At 42.6% G+C, this 22,663-nt stretch overlaps 1 protein-coding gene across 2 annotated transcripts in view; it reads right to left on the bottom strand.

The window, feature by feature from the left end:
* The window catches only part of UMODL1 (uromodulin like 1), a 104,967-nt gene extending 82,757 nt beyond the window's left edge, over window positions 1-22,210 (bottom strand). The window contains exons 1-3 of one of the 2 annotated variants that reach the window (XM_077479837.1): window positions 21,973-22,210; window positions 2,535-2,777; window positions 2,280-2,444 (exon numbers count right to left, since the gene is read on the bottom strand). In XM_077479837.1, the coding sequence (XP_077335963.1) occupies window positions 2,280-2,444; window positions 2,535-2,777; window positions 21,973-22,048 (484 nt within the window). In that variant the 5' untranslated portion in view covers window positions 22,049-22,210. The remainder of the gene's footprint in view (window positions 1-2,279; window positions 2,445-2,534; window positions 2,778-21,972) is intronic. The other variant, XM_077479838.1, reaches the window with a different exon arrangement.
* Window positions 22,211-22,663: the final 453 nt, after the last annotated feature.

Consider the following 22,663-nt stretch of genomic DNA (forward strand, 5'->3'; position numbering starts at 1 on the left):
TTATTTTTAAATGAGACTTTACAATCACTTTAAATGTTACTTGGGATATTCAAAGCAACAAAGTGTTGTCAGCCCAAACAGGAAGTTAGGGGCTCACTAGTCTTCTGGTAGACTAAGCGGTACTTTTATGTACTTGCAGCATTTTTATGGGAATAAAACACTGGTAATCTACATTGCAGAGATTTTATGAGTATTTTTAGTTTAAAGCTGAACTCCAGCCATCCCTTCAGTCTTGCACAGTTGTACCGGCTCCTCTCCTGGACTGAAATTGATTTCTCTGATTCCACTGCACACTGTGAGCTTCTCACAATGTGCATTAGAAGCTGCAGCAAGTCAGATAGAGCCCTTCTCAATTTCAGGCTGGAAGAAGTCCAGCATCATCTATTTCACGTGTGTCAAATACAGGGGCTGAATCCAGCCCACCAGACCATTTCATGTGGCACTGCTTCTGCAGCTGTGGAACCCCCTTTGTCTGCACCTTGTATCAGCAGTCAGCAGCAGAGAGGTGAACGGAACTCCCCCACTAGATCCTGCCCCTCTCTATGCAGCCTCAGCACCACCTCACCTGTGCCTCCCCTGGTCTCAGCATTGAGCAGACTCCTGCAACTAACTTCAGTCCTCCTCTGGTCCTCCTCCAGGCCCTGCACTTTCTGCTTCCCGGCTATGACCCCAGCTTCTTCCCGGCAGCAGCAGAAGGTAAGGGGGATGCACCATGATGTAAGGGAGGGAGGAACTCTTGACTTCTGAATGTGGGGGAGCTCTTGACATCTGATGAAAGGGGTGGTGGGGTGCTCTGGACCTCTACTCTTACAGATACAACCGACCCTTTGAAGGCAACCATAATGCTCAGACAGCCCGCAATGAAATTGATTCTTACACCCCAGTCTAACTTTTCTCCCTAGCCTGACTGTCCCTGGTCTACCCCTTTCAATCAGTGGAATTTAGACATATGCAATTAGTTTAGTTCCAAATTAGTTTTTTTAACAAATATTGACAAATTCGTTCATTTCCGAATTTTTCATTTTCCGAAATTCCGAATTTTCAAATTTCTGAAATTTCTAATTTCAGACATTTCGGAATTAGAAATTAGAAAATTTTAAATTTCGGAAATTCAAAATTCAGCAATTCGAAATTTCCAAAATTGGAAATTCAGAAATTGGAAATTCAAAATTTCAAAAATGTGAAAATTTGAGAATTCAGAATTTTAAAATTTGGAATTATAAAATTCGGGAATTTGAAGATTCGGAAATTCGGAGTTTAGGAATTGAAAAATTCAGAATTCGAACGTTTCATAATTCGGAAATTCGAAATTTGGAAATTTGACAAAATGTGTTCATTTACGAATTTCAAATTTCTTGAAAATTTGGAAATTTGAAGATTCGGAATTCAAAAATTCTGAATTCGAAGATTCATAATTTGGAAATTTGGAATGCAAAAATTCAAAATTCGGACGTTTGACAAAATGCGTTCATTTCCGAATTTCTGAATTCGAAATTTTGCAAATTTCTGACATTTCAGGAATTTGAAATGTTAAAATTTCTGACAGAAATTCGAAAAATTAGTCAATTTGAAAATTTGAAATTTCTGAAATTCGGAAATTGGAAATTCAGGAATTTGGAAATTCGGAAATTTGAAAATGCGAAATTCGTAAATATGAAAATTCAGAAATTTGGAATTTTTAAATTTGGAAATTTGAAAATTGGGAAATTCAGAATTCGGAAGTTTGAAAATTTCGAAATTCTAAAATTACAAAAAAGTTCGGAAATTCTGAATTTTCAAATTTGGAAATTCTAAAATTCAGAATTTTCAGATTTTCAAATGTCTAGTGGAATTCAGTTCTTTCAGACTCAGCATCACATGTGGGTGTTACCTAGTGCCTACCTAGGAACACCCACTCCTCTAGATTGACATCTACCCATCAAAGCACTTCATTATTTGCTCCTATCAAGAGACACCTCACTGCTTACATCAGGGCTGAAGGCTCTTGAGAGGAGAACTAAGGCGGTGCTGTAATGTCTTCAGGAAGCCCCTCCCACCAGCCATGATCTGCCTGCATTGCATTGAGAACCAGATGATGCCACTGGGTTTTAAATAAGGAATGTAATGAAAATGAAAAATTTTACTTTAAAATGTCATTATCAGGTTGATGAGGGGGTCGGAGGAAAGTAGGGAAGGCAAAAAAAATTGAAAATTAAACCTCAGCTTTGAATGGGTTTAATTGACTGATTTTAATAATTTCTTAAATAAAATCTGATCCGACTTCAGTATTAAGAACTGACCTGGAGGTTGAGGAGACACACAAAAAGATCCAGCGGAAGTCTCACAACATTTCTGGAATCCAGGACAGTCATGATCCGCTGTGCACTCCGGACACGGGACCCTGTCATCTATTTTCGCAGGGCAGACGCCGGGCCTGGAGGTGGATAAATTCAGACTTTTTGCAGCTGTAACATAGAAATTGTGATGTTAAAAAATAAATAAAATTATATTTATTAAAAAAATATATATTAATGAAAGATCCCGATATAGCTTACATATGGCGCAGTAATGGCCCACAAGCTCGTACCCTTCGCAGCACTCATTAATGGTCATAGTGTCCGGCACCCATATTGTCCTGTACTCCGTCACATAATAAGTCTTGGAACACAACTTCCACGGAATCCATCCCATACACATAGATTTCTCAACATGTGGCTTCTGGAAAGGGACCACCTTGGAGATGTTTAGAGTCACTGTCCGATCACAGACATGATAACTTGCAGGGGAGATCATGTTGCCTTTAGAAGAGAAGAATTGAATGGAAATTACAAAATTTGCTTTGTATAAGGATAAAAAAAACACCAAATAAATTGGAACTCTCACTAAACATTTCTCTTTAGTTGGATGGAGTAGGGAGGGGTCAAAACCTCAGTGATCTGTGTCCCTACTGGGGAGATTCATCCTAACTTCCTGCCTAGAAAACCATAAAGGAAAGACAGCTTTTTAACCACTTCAGCCCTGGAAGAATTTATCCCCTTCCTGACCAGAGCATTTTTTGCGATAAGGCACTGCATCGCTTTAACTGACAATTGTGCGGTCGTGTGATGTTGCACCCAAACAATATTGACGTCCTTTTTTTTTGCGCTATAAACAAAAAAAGAGCGTGAATTTTGAAAAAAAAAGCAACATTTTTTACATTTTGCTATAGTAAATATCCCCCAAAAATATATTTAAAAAAATCAGTTTAGGCCGATATTATTACTTAAGGTAGTTATACAGCACTGTCAATTTACAAAGCGCTTTACATATACATTGTACATTCACATCAGTCCCTACCTTCAAGGAGCTTACAATCTAAGGTCCCTAACTCAAATTCATATACTAGGGCCAATTTAGACAGAAGTCATTTAACCTACCACTGCATGTCTTTGGAGTGTGGGAGGAAACCTGGAGTACCCAGAGGAAACCCACACAGGCACAGGGAGAACATTCAAACTTCAGGCAGGTAGTGTCGTGGTTGGGATTCGAACCAGTGACCCTTTTTACTGCCAGGCAAGAGTGCTACCCACTACTCCACTGTGCCTCCCATGTATTCTGCTACATATTTTTGGTAAAAGATATTGCAAAAAGCGTATATTGATTGGTTTGCGCTAAAGTTATCACATCTACAAAATAGGGCATAGATTTATGGCATTTTTATTTTTTATTTTTTTATTAGTAATGGCAATAATCTGCAATTTATATTGTGATTGTGACATTATTGAAAACATCGGACACTTTTGACACTATTTTGGGACCATTGTCATTTATACAGCGATCAGTGCTATAAAAATACACTTATTACTGTGTAAATGACACTGGCAGGGAAGGGGGTTAAACACTAGGGGGTGATCAAGGGGTTAAGTGTGTCCTAGGGAGTGATTTTAACTGGGGGGGTGGGCTACCAGTGACATGACAGCGATGACTGCTCCCGATGACCGGGAGCAGTAGATCTCTGTCATGTCACTAGGCAGAACAGGGAAATGCCTTGTTTACAAAGGCATTTCTCAGTTCTGCCGCTCCGTGACATGATTGCAGGCCCCCGGCGGACATGGAGTCTGTGGGACCTGCGGGCACTATCACGGAGTAAGCGGATGGTATGGTGCGTGTGCCCACAATGCCGCGATTTAAAGGGGATGTACCTGTAAGCCCATTTGCCCAGCCGAGCCATTGTGCCGACATACATCGTCGTGCGCTGGTCAGCTAGTGGTTAACCTCCCTGGCAGTATGATTATGTCAAATGTTTGATGCTCAAAGCGGTACACTGTATATGGAGATTTGGCGGTTTTCTATTGTAGGCCTGTAATTCTTAGGAAATCTATCCAAAGAAGAGTCTAGTAGACATCCCGGGTATGATAAAGTTTGAAACACAAAATCATAAATTATATGGCTCACCCATTCCACCTTGGTACAATCAGCATCAAGATCCCCAGTTTGGACCACATGTGGTCCCACCATGGCAACAATGGCAGGCACCTTTCTGGCAGCAACAAGGGTCCCAAAGAAACAACACAGAGGGAAAAGAGGAGAAAGGAAGAACAAAAAGAAAGAGAGGGCACTGGGAAAGGGAATTTTTAATTTGAGTGGAGAAATTAGTACATTGATTGAGTTGAGGGTTCTCAAATTAGGTTTAAAGTATGCACCTGATAAGGGATTAAATAAATTCAATGCTTTTATAGATACTGAAAAAATTGTAAGGAAGCTTAATATTAAAAAACATTTTGCTGAAAAACCAATCACCATTATTCCCAATATCGAACAGAATTATAAAAATAGTGGGCTAAAAAATCAGTCAGTTTTTAACCCCAAGAAGTCGTCCAACCATTTTTTGGAGACATTCAAAATCATGGCCAAATAGGATATCAGACTAATAAAAACAAAAAATGGGAAGAGAAAGGGTAGTATCCAAAGGGGCATTGAGGCATTAGAAAAAAGGAGAAATATAGCCATTAGGCCAGCAGACAAAGGGGGGGATATTGTAGTTTTGAAAAAGGAAGACTACACTAAGGAACTTAATAGGTTGGTTGGTGATACAAATACCTATAAGAAAATGAAAAGTGACCCTACTAAGCCCCTGTACACACGGTCGGAGATTTCGACAACCAAATCCGTCGTATTTTCTCCGTCGGATTTTGTCCGTCGGATCTTGTCCGAAACTGTTGCATACACACGGTCGGACTAAGTTGTCGAAAAATCCGATCTTTCAGAACGTGATGAAGTAATTTCGTTATGATGGGACTACATTCAGGCTAGTAGCCAATAGCTTTGGTGTAGGAATTTGATCTGAGCATGCGTGGCACTTGGTCCGATCAAAATTCGTTACACATGATCGGAGTATGTCCGACCGGCCCAGTTGGTCGGGAAATATTTCCAACATGCTGGAAAATTGGGTCCGACGGATATTTGGACGGAATCAGTCCGATGCATACCACACACAGTCGGATTATCCGATGACACGGTCCGATAGGACACATTCCGACGGATTCTCCGACCGTGTGTACAAGGGCTAAGAAGCTTAAAGTTTCTTTAAAGGCAATTGTCCAAGAGGCCAAATATAAGGGCATTCTCACCAAAAAATAGGCTAGGTATCTAATCTCTGATGCACCGAAGCTTCCTATCATATACCAATTACCGAAAATCCACAAGAATCTTGAACATCCGCCAGGAAGCCCAATCATCAGTGGCATAAATTAATTTTTTTCCAAGATAGGAGAATATGTTGACTACTATTTATTTACAGCCTATCGTTCAGACTTATCCCTCTTATTTAAGAGACCGTAAACACCTTTTAAAGTTGTTGATAATGTTCCAATACAGAATGATACGCTAATTGTTACTATTGTCGCTTTATACCAATCTCATGCAAACAGCTGTCCTAGCAACCACAAAAAGAGCTCTTGATTCTGCGTCTGACCTTAAGAGAGAATAGAAGAGGTTTCTTGAGATCTTGGATCTAGCTATGTCTAGCAATTACTTTTGGCATGAGGGATCTTGCTTTAAAGTGGTTGTATACCCGCTAATGTTTTTTTTTGCCACCTACAAAGGAAAAGGCATAATGAGCTAGTATGCACTGCATACTAGCTCATTATGAAATACTTACCTTAGAATGAGGCCCCAAAATCTGGCCCGATCCACGCAGAGAGAGCTGACATGCTCCCTCTGCGTTTCTTCCGAATATCGCGGCTCCGGCGCTGTAAGTGGCCGGAGCCGCGATATCGTCACTCCCGCGCATGCACGCGGGAGATTTCATCCCGGCCGTGTCCGGCGACTTCCAGGCTTTCAGCCGAGAATCCCCTTGTGCACAGTCAGTGGCGCATACCGAGGGGAATATCTCCTAAACCGTACAGGTTTAGGAGATATTTTTTTTACCTACAGGTAAGCCTTATTATAGGCTTTCCTGTAGGTAAAAGTAAAAAAAATGACTATACAACCACTTTAAGCAAATAAAGGGAGTCGCCATGGGAGCAAAATAGGCTCCCAGTGGGGCAAATATTCCAATGAGTTTGTGGGAGGACCGTAGTATTTTTGGAACTGACAGACCTGAGATCGCTCTGTACAAAAAGGTACATCGATGATGTCGTCATTTTGTGGAGCGGCACAGTGGAGTATTTGGAAGTTTTTTTGAGCGACATTAACTATAACCTATTTGAAATCAGCTTCCTTGACTTGGTTCTGGTTAAAAGTGATGGCCACAGCTATACCAGGACCTATTTCAAGGAGACCGATAGGAACAGTTATATTCCCACAGCAAACTGCCATCACCCAAGATGGCTCAGCGGGATCCCAAAAGGACAACTAATGAGAAAAAGGCGTAACTGTGACAACAAGTCAGATTATATATCACAGTCAGATATGATAATCAACAAAAAGAAAAGGGATATGATGAACCTAAACTTAGGTCTATTCAACAACAGACTATGAATATGGATAGGCGCAGGGCTTTTTTTCTCAGAGAAAAGGTGCAGGAACTCAACCATGCCTGCCACACACATATACCTGCCAAATGGCATAAAATATTAGCCCTTCCCTCTGCATACAACCCCCTCCCTCCACTGCCTTCATCTTCCCCCCTCCTTAAAAGCTCCACCATCTGTCATATGTCTTACCTTTGTTTCAATATTAAGCTGAAACACCTATCTGGCTGTAGTATCTCCCAGCATACTATACTATACTACAGTCACTTGCGAGGGAGATCATGCAGTAGGAGCATCAACCACTGGTTGCCTGGGAAAAAATGGCGACCACAGAGGGTGCAGCCTACCATGCACCCTCTCCTGCCAAAGACTGCACTGAACCCTGGGCACCTGTTCTGTATCTCCCTTGTCCCTGTCCGGCACTCAGTAGGATCTGTGCAGGAGATCTGACCTGTGGGAGCTACTGGGAGAAAAGCTATCACATGTAAACGCAGAAGCTGGACTTCAGTGTTACCAAGTGATAGTGAAGAGCAGAAGACCTGAGCCAGAGGTGGTGGAACTGAGTTCCCCCTAGTTCCTGCTGAAAAAAAGCCCTGGATAAGTGAATCCTGTTGAAAGATAAACCCAAAAAATCATCAGATTTAGAATTTGTAGCATTTCTGACTAATTTTAGTTGAGACTACAAAAGTCTGGAAAAAGGTGATCCTAAAACACTTGCCATTGTTATTGAGGGACCCAACTTTATCGAAACTGTTGCCAAATCGCCTGAAATTCATATACTGAGGTGCACCCAATTTAAGAAATAAGTTGGCCCCCAATGTACTAAACCCTCCCAAGAAAAACTGTACCTTTTTGGATGTAACTGGTTTCTATTACTGTAGAAGATGCAAAGAATGTAAGTTAACAAGGAATAATGATTTTAAATTTACCTCATTTAGCACAGCCAGTGAGTTTACTATTGATAAATTTATCACGTTTAAATCTACACATGTCACTTACCTTATCATTTGCCCATGCGGGTTGCAATATGTGGGACGTACTAAACGGAACCCATGCGCCCACATAAATGAACATCTTAATAACATCAGAAAGGGGTTCCAGAAGCACACCCTCTCTAATCACTTTAGGCTACATCACAATAGGGATCCAAGTTTGACAAAGAATTTTGGGATCGACAAAATAAATCCCGATTGGTAATATGATGAAAAAAATATTGAAAAAATTAAACGGAATGGATCTATAAGTTAAACACACTCTCGTCCACTGGTATCAATGTGGATATTGACCTAAATAATTATTTATCTAATTATTAATTTTGCATGAAAATTTGTAAAGGGGACATTCAACTAATTTGAATCCATCCTGTTACCCCCCTTTTCCCTTTTTTGTTGAAGGATAGCTTAAAATACTTCATTCATTTTATTTTTATTTTTATTTTTTTTAAATATATATTTTTAAATACATTTTATAAAAAAAATTCTCATTATATTTAAAAAAAAAATTAAAATTTAAATATCTCCTCATTCCCCATAAATGGCAGTATACAAATGTGAATATTTTTTCTTTCAATTTTTTTCTCTCTTTCTGGCCACTAGATGGTAGTGATATTTTTCCAAAAATATCCCCCTATTGTTTGTTCCCTGCTATTTGTTGTTTGTCCACAAGATGGCAGGATTACAGAAGATTTGTTTAGATTTTTTTCACTTTCATCCTTTTTAGACACAAAGTGGCTGCAAAGAGGCAGCAGGAGCGCAACGGCGTTGATATGCTTCTGAAATTCTGAATAATTCAGAGAGTATCTCTTTGACTTTAAAGTGGTTGTAAACCCTTTGCAACCACTTTAAATTACAGGCAAGCCTATATTTAGGCTTACCTGTAGCTGTACTGGATGTCTCCTAGGAGATATCCCTGTATTTGCATGGGCCGACATGCGCACTTAAGCCAACTGAAACAACGACAAGTACATGCCGTTGCTTTAGTTGTACTGTGCCGTTCCCGGGGGCTCCTGCACATGCGCGGGAGTGACGTCATTGCGGCTCTGGATCAATCACAGCGCCGGAGCCGCCATACCCAGAAGAAACCTCTGGGATAGATGTCACTGGCCAGAGGGGGAGACGAGGACCGCTGCGGGGCCTCCATTCTCGGGTAAGTAATTCATAATGAGCTAGTATGCTATGCATACTAGCTCATTATGCCGTTATCTTGCAGGGTGTTTTTTTGGGGTTTACAACCACATTTTCATTAGGGTTTACAACCACTTTAAGGTCTTCTATAGTTTTGGTATGTTTCTGCAATACTTTATTGAGTATTAAGGATTGATCCAGATTGGATATTCCCTAATAGGCGGACTTGTATAAAAGCGGACCTGACGTTCATGATCACATGACCCCTGAAGACATTGGTGTTTACCAATGCAACCAGTAGGGTGCTTGATTGTGATACGTCATCTCCTCTGTTTTTGAGGCGCAGCTGGAACACATCATGGCATTTCTATGCACATGAATTTCTAAGCTGCAAGAATTTGCTGTTTTTATCTTGTTTTTATCTGTTTTTTTGAATAAAACAGTGACATACTTCACTATGGAAGCCCTTTCTTTTTAATTTTTCCCAATAACCATCGGACAACTCCCTTCAAATCATTTTGCTCCTGGGAACGCGCTCAAATTATCTGGATTCACTTTGGTGTGTGTGTCCTGGAGGTCGGTTAAACGCTGGGATCAACATTGGGATCGTGCACAACTCCTGCTGAATATACCCATATGTGCTTTATGACTACCTGTAATAGGAAGTCTGTTGAGTAGGATGTGTGACAGGTGATGGTGGTGGAAGATATTTCAGTCACATTTACCTACTGTTTAGCAGGGATTTGAAGATTGTGTACAATATCTGAATAAGTTGATACCAGTGTTCATTTTGTCGACTAAAACCAACTACATTTTAGTTGACTAACTTAATACCATTTTAGTCGACTAAAATATGACTAAAAGAAAACTATTGAGATGACTAAAATAACGACTAAATGAATGCCCCATACACAAGGTCGGACATTCCGACCACAAAATCCATCAGATTTTTTACGACGGATTTTGGCCGCAACTTGTCTTGCATACAGACGGTCGCACAAGGTTGTTGGAAAATCCAATAGTTCGGAATGAGGTGACGTACGTTTTGTATGATGTGACTAGGCCAGTAGCCAATAGCTTTCGTCTCAAAAAAAAATTCTGAGCATGCATGGCACTTTGTGCGTCGGAATTCTCTACACACGATTGGAAAAAGTCCGATCGGATTTTGTTGTCGGAAAATTTTAGATCCTGTTCTCAAACTTTTATATAATATAAAAGTGCATGTAGGCACTGGACAAAGCATTAGGGACAAAAGGGAGGTTAAATGATTTGATACAGTAATGTAATCTGTAAGAATTACTGTATGTGTTTTGTGTTTTTTACTTTTTGAAATTCCCGCCAGCTCTGTCCCTATGCGTCGCAACGCTCGCAGGGAACAGATCTCGGCACTTTGATAGATCCGGCGGAAGACATGGCTCGCACACACAACAGGGAGACATTGCAGGATCCTGGGGACAAGGTAAGTAACTTACCCTGGATCCTGCGATGCGATCCAGAGTGTGGCTTGGAGGTTACCGCTTTTGGCATTGAAAGTGAACCCCGAGCCACACTTGGGAATACAGCTAGAAAGGTTAATTTTACTTTTTTGCCCTGGGTTTAGGGCCCTCCTTCCTTTCTTTGTTGACATGTGGCTAACACCGCTAGGTATAAAACCAATTTTGCGACTTTTTACTGACTACTCACTCTGACTGGGTGCATTTTGTTGAATTGCACATATTTTTCTCCTTGATGCAAACTAGTGCACCTGCAACACGGACTCTCCTTGTAGGCCCTTGGGCCTGGGAGACATATGTGGACCTTCGGTTTGTTTCCTAGGTCGCTCAGAGGACATTTATTACCTATAATGCTGCGTACACACGATCGGAATTATCGTCGGGAAAAGCTCTGATGGTTTTCCCGTCGGAATTCCTACGGAATTCCGCTCAAACTGTCTTGCGTACACACAGTCACACCATATTCCGACCGCCAAGAACACGTACGACGGGACTAGAAAAAGGAAGTTCAATACCCAGTAGCCAATAGTTTCCGTCTCGTAGTTGAATCTGAGCGTGCGTGAGTTTTTGCGCGTCGGAATTGCCTACACACGATCGGAATTTCCGATTGAAAGTTTTTCCTTCTGGAAAATTGAGAACATGCTCTAAAATGTTTGCTGGCGCGAATTCAGCCAGCTAAATTCCGATGGAGCATACATACAGGCGCATTTTCCGATGAAAAGCTCTCATCGGTCTTTTGCTGGTCTAAATTCTGAATAAGAGTTATGCCCCGTACACACGAGCGGAATTTCCGTATGGAAAAAACTTGGATGTTTTTCCAATGGAATTGCACTGAAGCTGGGCTTGCATACACACGGTCACACAAAAGTTTGCTGAACTTTCGACCATCAAGAACGCAGTGACGTACAACACTGCGACGAGCTGAGAAAATGAAGTCCAATGCTTACGAGCATGCGTCGAATTGTTTCCAAGCATGCGTAGAAAATTTGAGCGTCTGAATTTTTACAGGCGATTGTAACTTTCAATCAAAACTTTTTCCGACCAAAAAATTGAGAACTTGCTCTCAACCTTTTGCTGCCCAAAATTCCATCAGCAAAAGTCCGATGGAGCGTACACACCGTCAGAATTTCACACCAAAAGCTCACATCTGAGTTTTTCAGGTGGAATTTCCGATTGTGTATACGGGGCATAAATTGTTCATGTTTTCTCAGCCCATGCCTTTTCATTTTGTTGGATATGCTATACCCTTGCGTGAGTGAATGGTTGTCACGTTGTCATGTTTATTACAATGAAAAGTGTATACATTTTGTAGGCTGTATTTTTTACTAGATACAGTGGCTTGAAAAAGTATTCATACCCCTTGAAATTTTCCACATTTCATGTTACAACCAAAAACTTGAATGTATTTTATTGGGATTTTATGTGATTTTATATGATAGACCAACACAAAGTGACACATCATTGTAAAGTGGAAGGAAAATGATAAATATTATTTTTTACAAATTAATATGTGAAAAGTGTGGTGTGCATTTGTATTCAGCCCCCTTTACTCTAATACCCCTAAAACCAATTGCTTTCATTAGAAGTCACCTAATTAGTAAATAGAGTCCCCCTGTGTGTAATTTAATCTCAGTATAAATACAGAGGTTTATTAGAGAACTTTAGTGAACGAACTAATCATGAAGGCCAAGGAACACACCAGACAGGTCAGGGATAAAGTTATGGAGAAGTTTAACCACTTTCCGACCAGCTCCTGTACTTATACAGCGGCAGGATGGCTCTCCTGCACGAATCAGCGTATATGTACGGCGGCTCCTTTAAGAGCCATAGCAGGCATGCACGCTGCATGGCGGGGGACTCGATGCTCATGGCCAGCGGGTGCGATCGCCCCTCCCCACCCCCCGGCCACCACGTGAGCATGAGAGCCAGAAGGAGGATTTGTGTTCTGACAGGGGAGGATCGTCTGTTCCTACTAAATAAGAACAGCGATCTCTTGCCTCCTGTAGTCAGTCACATCCCCCTCACAGTTAGAAACACCTCCCAGGGAAGACATTTAACCCCTTGATCGCCCCCTAGTGTTAAAACCCCTTCCCTGCCAGTGACACTTATACAGTAATCAGTGGCTATTTTTAGCTCTGATCACTGTATAAATATAAATGGTCCCAAAAAAGTGTGTGATCTGTCACAGTTTCGATAAAATTCGCTGATCGCCGCCATTACTAGTTTAAAAAAAAAATGGCATAAATCAATCCCCTATTTTCGCTTATTGCATTTTTTTTTATTTTTTTTTACCAAAAATATGTTGAAAAATACATATTGGCCAAAAATGATGAAGAATTATTTTTTTTTTTATTTTGTATTTGGGATATTTATTATAGTAAAAAGTTAAAAATATTGTTTTTTTTTTTTCAAAATTGTCGCTGTTCTTTTGTACAATGTATATGTAAACAGCTGTGTAAATTGAGTACCTTAAGTAATAATATTGGACTAAACTGAAAGAATTTTTTTTTTAATATATTTTTGGGGGATATTTATTATAGCAAAATGTAAAAAATTTTGCTTTTTTTTTCCAAATTTACGCTCTTTTTTTTTTGTTTATAGCGCAAAAAATAAAAACCACAGAGGTGATGAAATACCACCAAAAGAAAGCTCTATTTGTGGGAAAAAAGGATGTAAATTTTGTTTGGGTACAACATTGCACGATCGCGCAATTGTCATTTAAAGCGATGCAGTGCTGTATCGCAAAAAATGGCCTGGTCAGGAAGGGGGTAAATTCTTCCAGGGCTGAAGTGGTTAAAGCAGGCTTAGGTTATAAAAAAATATCCCAAGCTTTGATCATCTCACGTAGCTCTGTTCATTTCATCAAAATAGAAAGAGTATGGCACAACTGCAAACCCACCAAGACATGGCCGTCCAACTAAACTGACAGGCCGGGCAAGGAGAGCATTCATCAGAGAAGCAGCCAAGAGGCCCATGGTAACTCTGGAGGAGCTGCAGAGATCCACAGCTCAGGTGGGAGAATCTGTCCACAGGACAACTATTAGTTGTGCTCTCCACAAATCTCACCTTTATGGAAGAGTGGCAAGAAGAAAGAAGAAGAAAGCCATTGAAAGAAGTCCTGTTTGCAGTTTGTGAGAAGCCATGTGGGGGACACAGCAAACATGTGGAAGAAGGTGCTCTGGTCAGATGAGACCAAAATTTAACATTTTCACCTAAAAGCAAAATGCTACGTGTAGCAGAAAACTAATTGTCATGAATCAGGTGTGACCAGAACTGCGTGGACAGCAACAGGGAAACCAAACACATGTAAAGTGAAAAATAGAGTAATTTATTAAAGTAATTGAAATATAAACCAACTACCAGACAGTGACCCACAAATAACAACAGTCAGACAGGTATATGCAATTAATGGGGAATACCAGAATCGTAAATGTAGCCAGGCCAGGGTCATCAACAGGAGATCAGCAGATGTGGGCAGGGAGCAAACAGGACAGGGAGAGGATGGACGGATCAGGCTGCTGGGCAAAGGTAAAGGTAACAGGGTCACAGGAGGGACAAGTTCAGATACAGGGCACAGGGTTCAGGTAGCATGTAAAGATTCGAGGTCAGGTTCAGAGATCACAGGTTCAGGTCAGGGCACAAGGACGATACCAAGGCAAGTGTGTGTGTTTGCTTGCCGGGTATTAATACACATCGCCTGCAATCAGGCTCAGGTGACGCCTGATCGCAGGAGATAATGTCGGCTCTGCACTGCGGGGAAACACCCGCTGGTGGATGCCAGTACCGCATCCCAAAGATCAGATAGTGCCACCAGCAGGTGAAACCTTTCCTGACAGTTCCAGACTGCAGATCAGTGGCATTGATCTATAAATAGAGGCAGCATTCATATGTATATCATGCCCCCCCTGAGGTCATCTCCACCATTACTTCTGCTGAATTCTGCTCACTGGGGAGGTAAAGGGGCATGCTTGAAAGTCCTTCTTACAACTCTGGTCATTAAGCCCAACATCAGCTTGTTCTGCAAAGATAAGCAAATTGAAAGTAGAACCCTTTTTCAAAATAACATGGTGCCACCGCACCCTGAACTTTGGTGCATGTGTATATGCACATCTCAGTAGATGCATGAGGATGTCATTAACTTTAAATAGCACTGCTGTGTATCTGCTAAAGGGCAGCATGTTTCTGTGGTGTCAGGAAAGCGATTTTTTTCAGTGTAAATCTTCTCATTACATTGGGACTTGGTGTACAATCCTTTCATTCACACTAGTGGCCAGTATGAAAGTCCCCCTTACATTGGTGGTCAGTGTAAATCCCTCTTCACTGTGGTTACTGTGGTCACTGTGAATGCTTCTATTACAATAGTGGTCAGTGTAAATTCCAATTACATGGGTGGCCAGTGTAGAAACTCCTCTTTATATTGGTAATCGGCAAAAAAATCCAAACTTGCATTTGTGGTCAGTTTCAAATCCTCCCTTACATTGGTGGTCATGTAGAAGCCCCTTTAAATTGTTGGTAAATGTGACTACCCCCTTACATTGGTGGCCAGTGTAGAAATCCCCCTTTATTGGTTGTTGATGTAAAATCCCCCATTACATTGGTGGTCGGTGTAGAAGTGTCATCTTACATTGGTGGTCAGTACAAATCTCCTTGACAATGGTTGTTCCCCCTTACATGGAGATCATTGTATATTCCTCCTTACACTGGTGGTTGGTGTAAATAAATGCTCCTATTACATTGATGTCAGTGTAGAAACCCCTCTTTATATTGGTGGGTGGTGTAAAATCCCCGGTTACATGGTCAGTGCAAATTCCCCCTGACATTGGTGGCCATTGTAAATTCCCCATTGCATTGGTGGTCAGTATAGAATCCCCCACTATATACTTGCTAAAGATTTTCAGCTTTGCTCTACATCAGGGGTGTCCAAACTTTTTTCAAACAGGGCCAGATTTGATGAAGTGAACATGCACGAGGGCCGACCATTTTACCTGACATTCTTTGAACCATTAAAATTTGGTCTAATGCCGCGTACACACGATCGGAATTCTCGTTGGAAAAAGCTCTGATGATTTTCCCGACGGAATTCCGCTCAAGCTGTCTTGCCTACACATGGTCACACCAAATTCCAATCGTTTAGAACACGGTGAGGTACAACACGTACGACGGGACTAGAAAAAGGAAGTTCAATAGCCAGTAGCCAATAGCTTCCGTCTCATAGTTGAATCTGAGCATGCGTGAGTTTTGGCATGTCAGAATTGCATACACACAATCGGAATTTCCGATAAAAAAAAATTTCCGTCTGGAAAATTGAGAACATGCTATCAATTTTTGGCTGACGGAAATTCGGACAGCTAAATTCCGATGGAGCATACACACGGTCGCATTTTCCGATGAAAAGCTCTCATCGGTCTTTTTCTGGCCGGAAATTTCCGATCATGTGTACGTGGCATTAGTGTGTTCGTTTGAGCACTAATACACTGCCCAACAAGAATGTTGCCTCTTGCCTTTGTAGCTGTGTGTGGTGAAGAGATGAACTCAGGTGTATTATTTGTATATACCGTATTTATTGGCGTATAGCACGCACCTTCACTTTAAGCCCCTGTACACACGGTCAGAAATTCTGATGGAAAAGGTCCGATCGGACCATGTTGTTGGATAATCCGACTGTGTGTGGGCTACATCTGACTTTTTCCATCGGAATGTCCGACCAACAAAGTTTGAAAGCTTGATATAAAATTTTCCGACAACATGATCCGATCGGACTTTGTCCGATCGTTTGTAGAGAATTCCGATCGGACAAAGTGCCACGCACGCTCAGATCAAATTACGAGACCAAAGCTATTGGCTACTAGCCACAACCTAGTCCCGCCGTAACGAACGAACGTTATCACGTTCTGAATGATCAGATTTTCCAACAACTTTGTCCGACCGTGTGTATGCAACACCAGTTTCGGACAAAATCCGTCGGAAAAGGGCTAAGAGGGAAGTTTCAGGAAAAAAACTTAAAATTTTAAATAAGGAATTGTGAAGCAAAATAAGGGTCAGTGCCCATCTGCAGACCCACAATTGCCAGGAATTCAGCGCCCACCATTGCTAGGAATGCAGGGCCCACCATTGCTAGGAATGCAGCCCCAACCATTGCCAGGAATGCACCCACCATTGCCAGGAATGCACCCACCATTGCCAGGAATGCACTCACCATTGCTAGTAATGCACTCACCATTGCTAGGAATGCACTCACCATTGCCAGGAATGCACTCACCATTGCCAGGAATGCACTCACCAATGCCAGGAATGCACCCACCATTGCAAGGAATGCACTCTCCATTGCCAGGAATACACCCACCATTGCCAGGAATGCACTCACCATTGCCAGGAATGCACTCACCATTGCTAGTAATACACCCACCATTGCCAGGAATGCACCCACCATTGCCAGGAATGTACCCTCCATTGCCAGAAATGCACCCTCCATTGCCAGGAATTCACTCACCATTGCCAGGAATACAGCCACCATTGCTAGGAATTAGCTCACAATTGCCAGAAATGCAGCCCCACAATTGCCAGGAATGCACTCACCATTACCATCAGTGCAGCCTTGAAGGGGACATGGAGGGGGCAGGACGCGTGCCAAAGATATCCTACAGGAGAATTTTCTGTTTACACAGCAGCCTCTTTAAGTTCCGCCTCCTTTGATGGACAGAACAGTCGTCCAATGGCAGTGCCGGAGATGGGACTTCCTATTACAGAGGCTGCCATATATTATCAGGAAATACTCCTCCTGTGTGCACGGCACTCGTCCCGCCTCCTCCCTCCGAGGCAGCCAGCCTATATATCTTTTGTGGCCCCAGCCGTTCAAAACCGGACCATGGGCCACGATTGGCCCGCGGGCAGGACTTTGGACATGCCTGCTCTACATGATTCGGAGTTTGCCACAGTGTACTGCCATATAACTAATCCTACCCCCCCACCACTGCCACTGATCCCATCAACCCCCCAGCATTGCCACTGATCCCCCCCCCCCCCCCCCGCATTACCTCTGATCCCAGCAGTCCTAGGATCCCTAGGAGTTTTCTGTCTATTGATGGGTCCCCTCACCTCCCCAGTCCATGGTGTGCAGGCAGTGAGGAGATAATGTGCTGTACCCTTTAGCAACCAATCAGTGAGCAGTAATGATATGCAGTAACCTCTAGCAACCAATCAGTGAGCAGTAATAATGTGTAGTAACTGATAGCTAAACCTCAGAAAAGAGTTGAGGTTTGGACGAGAGGGTTTTGATGAGCATGTTGTAGTAGGTTTTTTTAGCAGTGTGGAGGCAGGAGTTGTATTTGAGAAGGGCAGATTTGTAAAGGGTAAAGTCTTGCAGGGATTTCGATTTACATCATGCTCGCTCAAGAGCACAGATGCGTCTCTTGAGACTTCTGATATTGTCTGTTTGCCATGGTTGTGGCAAATGGGGCCTGGTTCTGCATGTAGAAAGAGGAGCAAGTACATCTAGGGAGGATGACAACGCGTTGTTGTAGATGGTAGTTGTTAGGTCTGGGCGGAACAGGCGTGCGATTTTGTCGTAAAGGCCAAGGGTTGAGGTTGCGAAGGTTTCTGTGGGTAAGAGTTTGTGGGTTGGCAGCATGGGAGGTAGGAGACAAGGAGAGTGTGAAACTGATAAGGTTGTGATCAGAGAGGAAAGGGGGTGTTAGAGAGGTTCCAGGGAGTGCAGCGATGGGAGAATACGAGGTTGACAGTATTGTCGTTGGAGTGAGTGGTGGTTTGTGTCCATTGTGTTAGGTTAAAAGAGGAGATTAGGTTAAGTAGTTGAGAAGTGGTTGCAGTATTAACATTGATTGGAATTTTAAAGTCACCTAGGATGATGGCAGGTACTTCAGAGGAGAGAAAGTAGGGTAGCCATGCAGAGAAGTCACCCAGAAAGCGTTGCAACCTTGTTGCACCCTTTCACTTGCTGCACTTGTTTCACTTGCACCCTTTCACTTGTTGCACCCTTTTTCTTCTGTCACTGGGTGCCATTGTGACATTAGATAAGACAGGGGGTTTTTGCAAGCTCAGACACGAATGGATGGGGTGTCTCAGCTAATGGGCAGGGATATTCTTTAGTCCCTGGGCCTGCTGGAAAAGCCAACTTATTTGGGTAAAGTTAGGTGATCAGGGTTCTGTGGAACCCAGGTGGCTGTCTGGGTGGACATGTGATGTGCTGCTCCGGGCTGCTAGGCCAAGCCTGAGGCCTATCCCGGGGACGTTTACCTGCCAAGCTGCCTGAGGGCCTTTCCAGGAGTGGGAGAGCAGCGCAGGGTTGGGACTGCTGGCTTGTAGTATAACCAGAAGTAGTGATTCTGCCAGGCGGGGAACCAGCTGTGGTCGAAGGTAGAAGGTGAAGCTGCTGCCACTAAGGGACCAACCACCTTCTTACCGGAGACCACTGTGAGTAATCTGAAGTCAGTACCAGAGCAGTATTCTCACTAGCCAGGGAAGGTGAAGAAGTGGGAAAGCTTCAGTGAGTGCCAAGCCAGCCAGAGACCCAGTGGGACAGCAGAGGTGGCACTTGCCGAGCATCAGTGGGTGTCAGGGAATGGGCAGGGAAGCGGGGGTGACGCTTGAGGAAGATACCGAGCACTAAAGTGGAAGAGCTCAGGGGATCCAGTGGCTCTTGGATCCGAAAATCTAGTGAAAGACTAGGAGTTTTTTGAGTAAAGGTCCAAAGTGAGTGACTGTGAAATAAGCGGAGAACTGTTTGTGTTGCCAATAGTTGAATACAACCACCATTAGTAACTGCTGCAATATTGTTGCCATAGGGGACAGTGATCCCACCTATACAGAAGTGGTGTCCAGCTGGAAGCCTTCACCTGTATAGCTGTCTTCCTATAGAAGTCTGGGAGTCTGCCAATTATCACTGCATCTACTTAAGGGTGTCCTGGCCCTAACACTCTCTCCCACAGTTCGGTTCAAGAGGCAACAAATCTCTTTGCATTCAAAAAGTGTCTGGCGCCCATTTTGCAGTACACCCACCATGCCTTGTAGCCCACTCTACACAGTAGGATATCAGCTGTTCCTGGCCCTGGAGGTCACCATTAGGCCTCTAGAGGGGTCAGACCTTGCTACACTTACATAAAGCATGCTGGGCCCCAGTGCTGACAGTGATGTGCACCGTAAATTTAAACAAGGTGCTCAGCCAATAAAATACCTGCCCTTTCAGTGCCAAGGTCACGTGCTCTCAGATGGAGGCAGTGACTTGAATCTCCTTTTGCAAAGTCATATCCCCAATGCTACAGCACTGGTCACGTGACCAACCACCAGGGAGAGACAGGAGCACTAGATTCTGCACAAATGTTTTTTATGGAAAAAATCTGAGTCGTGCTAAACCTAAAAATGTGAATGGGAGTGAACCATATTAAAACGTGTAAAACTGTAAACCATTCAAAATACAATGTGAGTGACTGCAAATGGCTGATATGCCCTAAATTATACACTATAAAGTGTGTAAATCCTCCACAGTTCACTGTGGATAACCAATATATGTGTATAAATAAAATAAAAAAAATCATAAACATTGATGTAAAACGAGATTGTCCAAAGTTTAGTGCATAATGGAATAAAGCAAACAATTCTCGTAAAAGTAACCATAGAGTGTCACATCCACCTGTGCAAAAATCAGGAAAAAAGTCCAACCACTGATGAGATGTATCTTCAACCAAAAAGTCCAATCCACCACCATGTAGAGAGAATTAATTCTTACGAAATAGTCGTGATCCCCCATTACAGAGAATCAGGACAGGCATATACTCTAAATGCAGCTGTAACTTCAGAATGCTCCAAACGTGTCTGCTCGCCCACCAACTACTCTCCAAATGGCCTCAGTGGTAAGTACATGAAGAAAACATAGATGCTCCGATAGTGTAAAACATGGCTGAGCTGTTCACTTATAATATATCATAATATTATATAGCACCATCCTAGTGTAGTGTAGGCTGCTAGGTAAATTTAGTTATCTCCACTGTAATCATAGAAGTAAAGGGTTGGTTGATTGATTAGGGCTCCCAGTGTTTCACAGGCTGCTGCTCTGTTGCTTTCCCCTGTCTTCTAGAGGATTCTAGAACCATAGTGGGAGGAAGAACAGGGCATGCAGCCTGAATATTTAAGAACTCCAGCCAATCCCCGAGGAGGTGTGCCAAGTAGGTGGTGAGAGAGCCTATAAATAATCTGAGGCCTGAGCCCCAGGGGCAGTTTTTCTGGATCCATTACTGTAGGAGGAGACCGTTATGTGGGGGTTCTGCCCCTGGTGTAGGACCTTATAGGAGGCTTTTAGGAAGACACAGAGGTTTCCGCTAGGCTTAGCTGGGGGGCCTATTCACAAGTTCAACTCTGGAGATCCAGCTGGGTCTGAAGAAGTTCACTGAAGAGAGCAAGGAGGAAGTTGGTGAGAAAGCGTCCAGCTGTCCTATGGTGATGTGAGTGTACATCTCCCTCATGAGGAAGAGCCTGGTATATATTGGCAGGAAGCAACTGATGATCCTGTAGCTATTTGAGTAAATGACCCCAGAGCTGAAAAATAGTGACTGTGTGTAGCTTTTAACTAAAGGAGTAAAGGGTAACCATCAGCATAGAGATCCTGTGGTACATTCCTTGTTTTGCGTAACGTAGCCAGAAGTGAGGAGTCCTCAAGTTGTTCAGTTCTACAGTTTATTGGGGTATCCCATGCTCCCTATGCTTATCCAGGTTCATTGTTCCCCATAAATAGGACCAATAAAGGGTAGAGAAGGTGTGCAGAGCAGAGGTCTCGAAGAGAGTCTCAGAGAGATATTAGAGACAGTCAGGTGGTTTAACTCTTCAGAACAGCCCTCCTCAACCAGGGTTCCTCCAGAGGTTGCTAGGGGTTCCTTGAGCTGTGGCTGGTTGACCTCCCATCTAATGATGCTTGTTCCATGACCAACTTCACTTGGCAGAGCCAGCTGCATGATACCAATGATCTTTTTAGCTGCCTGTAAAGGTGGCATTCGGACCACCACTGAAAAAGGGAGCGTGTTTCCCACTGGCAACCAATGTAGGGGGTATTTTATCCATTGATCCCAAATGAACCTTAACATTTTTACAAGGGTTCCTCTGGAACAAAAATGTTGAGAAAGGCTGCTATACCAGAAACTACAATATCATTTTTGGGTGGACTGACCCTTATAAAGAAAATGACTGAACAGTATAAGGAGAAAATGTTGCAAAGTACAGAAACCCAACAAATTGATCCTATTTCCTCCTTCACCGACTGGCCACCAATAAAGTAAATTCTGGTTGTTATGGGTTATGTATTTTGCATGGCATCAATGCCTGGTGTACCGTCTTATTGAATAAACCTGTATGTCCCCAATGACCGGAGCTCCCTTCATTTCTCTATATATACAAAGTAACAAGTGATGTGGTACTTACCGAGCATCTGTCCACTTCCCAAGTCTGCAGCGAGGCCAAGGATGACCGCTAGGTATAGAAAATCCTTTCTGTCCATGGTCCTGACCAACAGATCCAAAACAATAATCAGTCAACCTGAAAATAATTTTTTTTTAAATAGTCGTAAACTGTCCCTGGAACAGCTTTGTTTTCCTCGTCTTGTTATATGAGAAGACTGGATGAAGCGAATGAGATCCGTTGGGTATTCTGTGCTGCCTCATTAATTTCTTCTGTAAAGCCAAACCCCCTCCTGTGACACATCTGAGCCTCTGCACAGCGCCATAATTACAGAAGAACAGTCACACCTGGCCAATGTGACTTTATCTTCAAGTAAGGAGAGCTGCACTTCGCACTGCACTGCTGACTTTTTTTAACCACTTCAGCTACGGAACATTTACCCCCCCCCCCCCCCCCCTTTCATGACCAAGCCATTTTTCGCTATCTGGCACTGCGCTGCTTTAACTGACAATTGCGCGGTCTTGCGGTGCTGTACCCAAACAAAACTGATGTTCTTTTTTTCCCAACATATAGAGCTTTCTTTTGGTGGTATTTGATCACTTCTGCAGTTTTGATTTTTTGCACTATAAACAAAAAAGTGTGACAATTTTGAAAAACAAAAAAAAAATTATTTTCTGCTATAAAACATATCCAATAAAATAAAATAAAATAAAAA

Source organism: Lithobates pipiens, unplaced genomic scaffold, assembly GCF_037356315.1.
Source record: "Lithobates pipiens isolate NorthernLeopardFrog02 unplaced genomic scaffold, aLitPip1_a1.2 Scaffold_16, whole genome shotgun sequence".
NCBI lineage: Eukaryota > Metazoa > Chordata > Amphibia > Anura > Ranidae > Lithobates > Lithobates pipiens.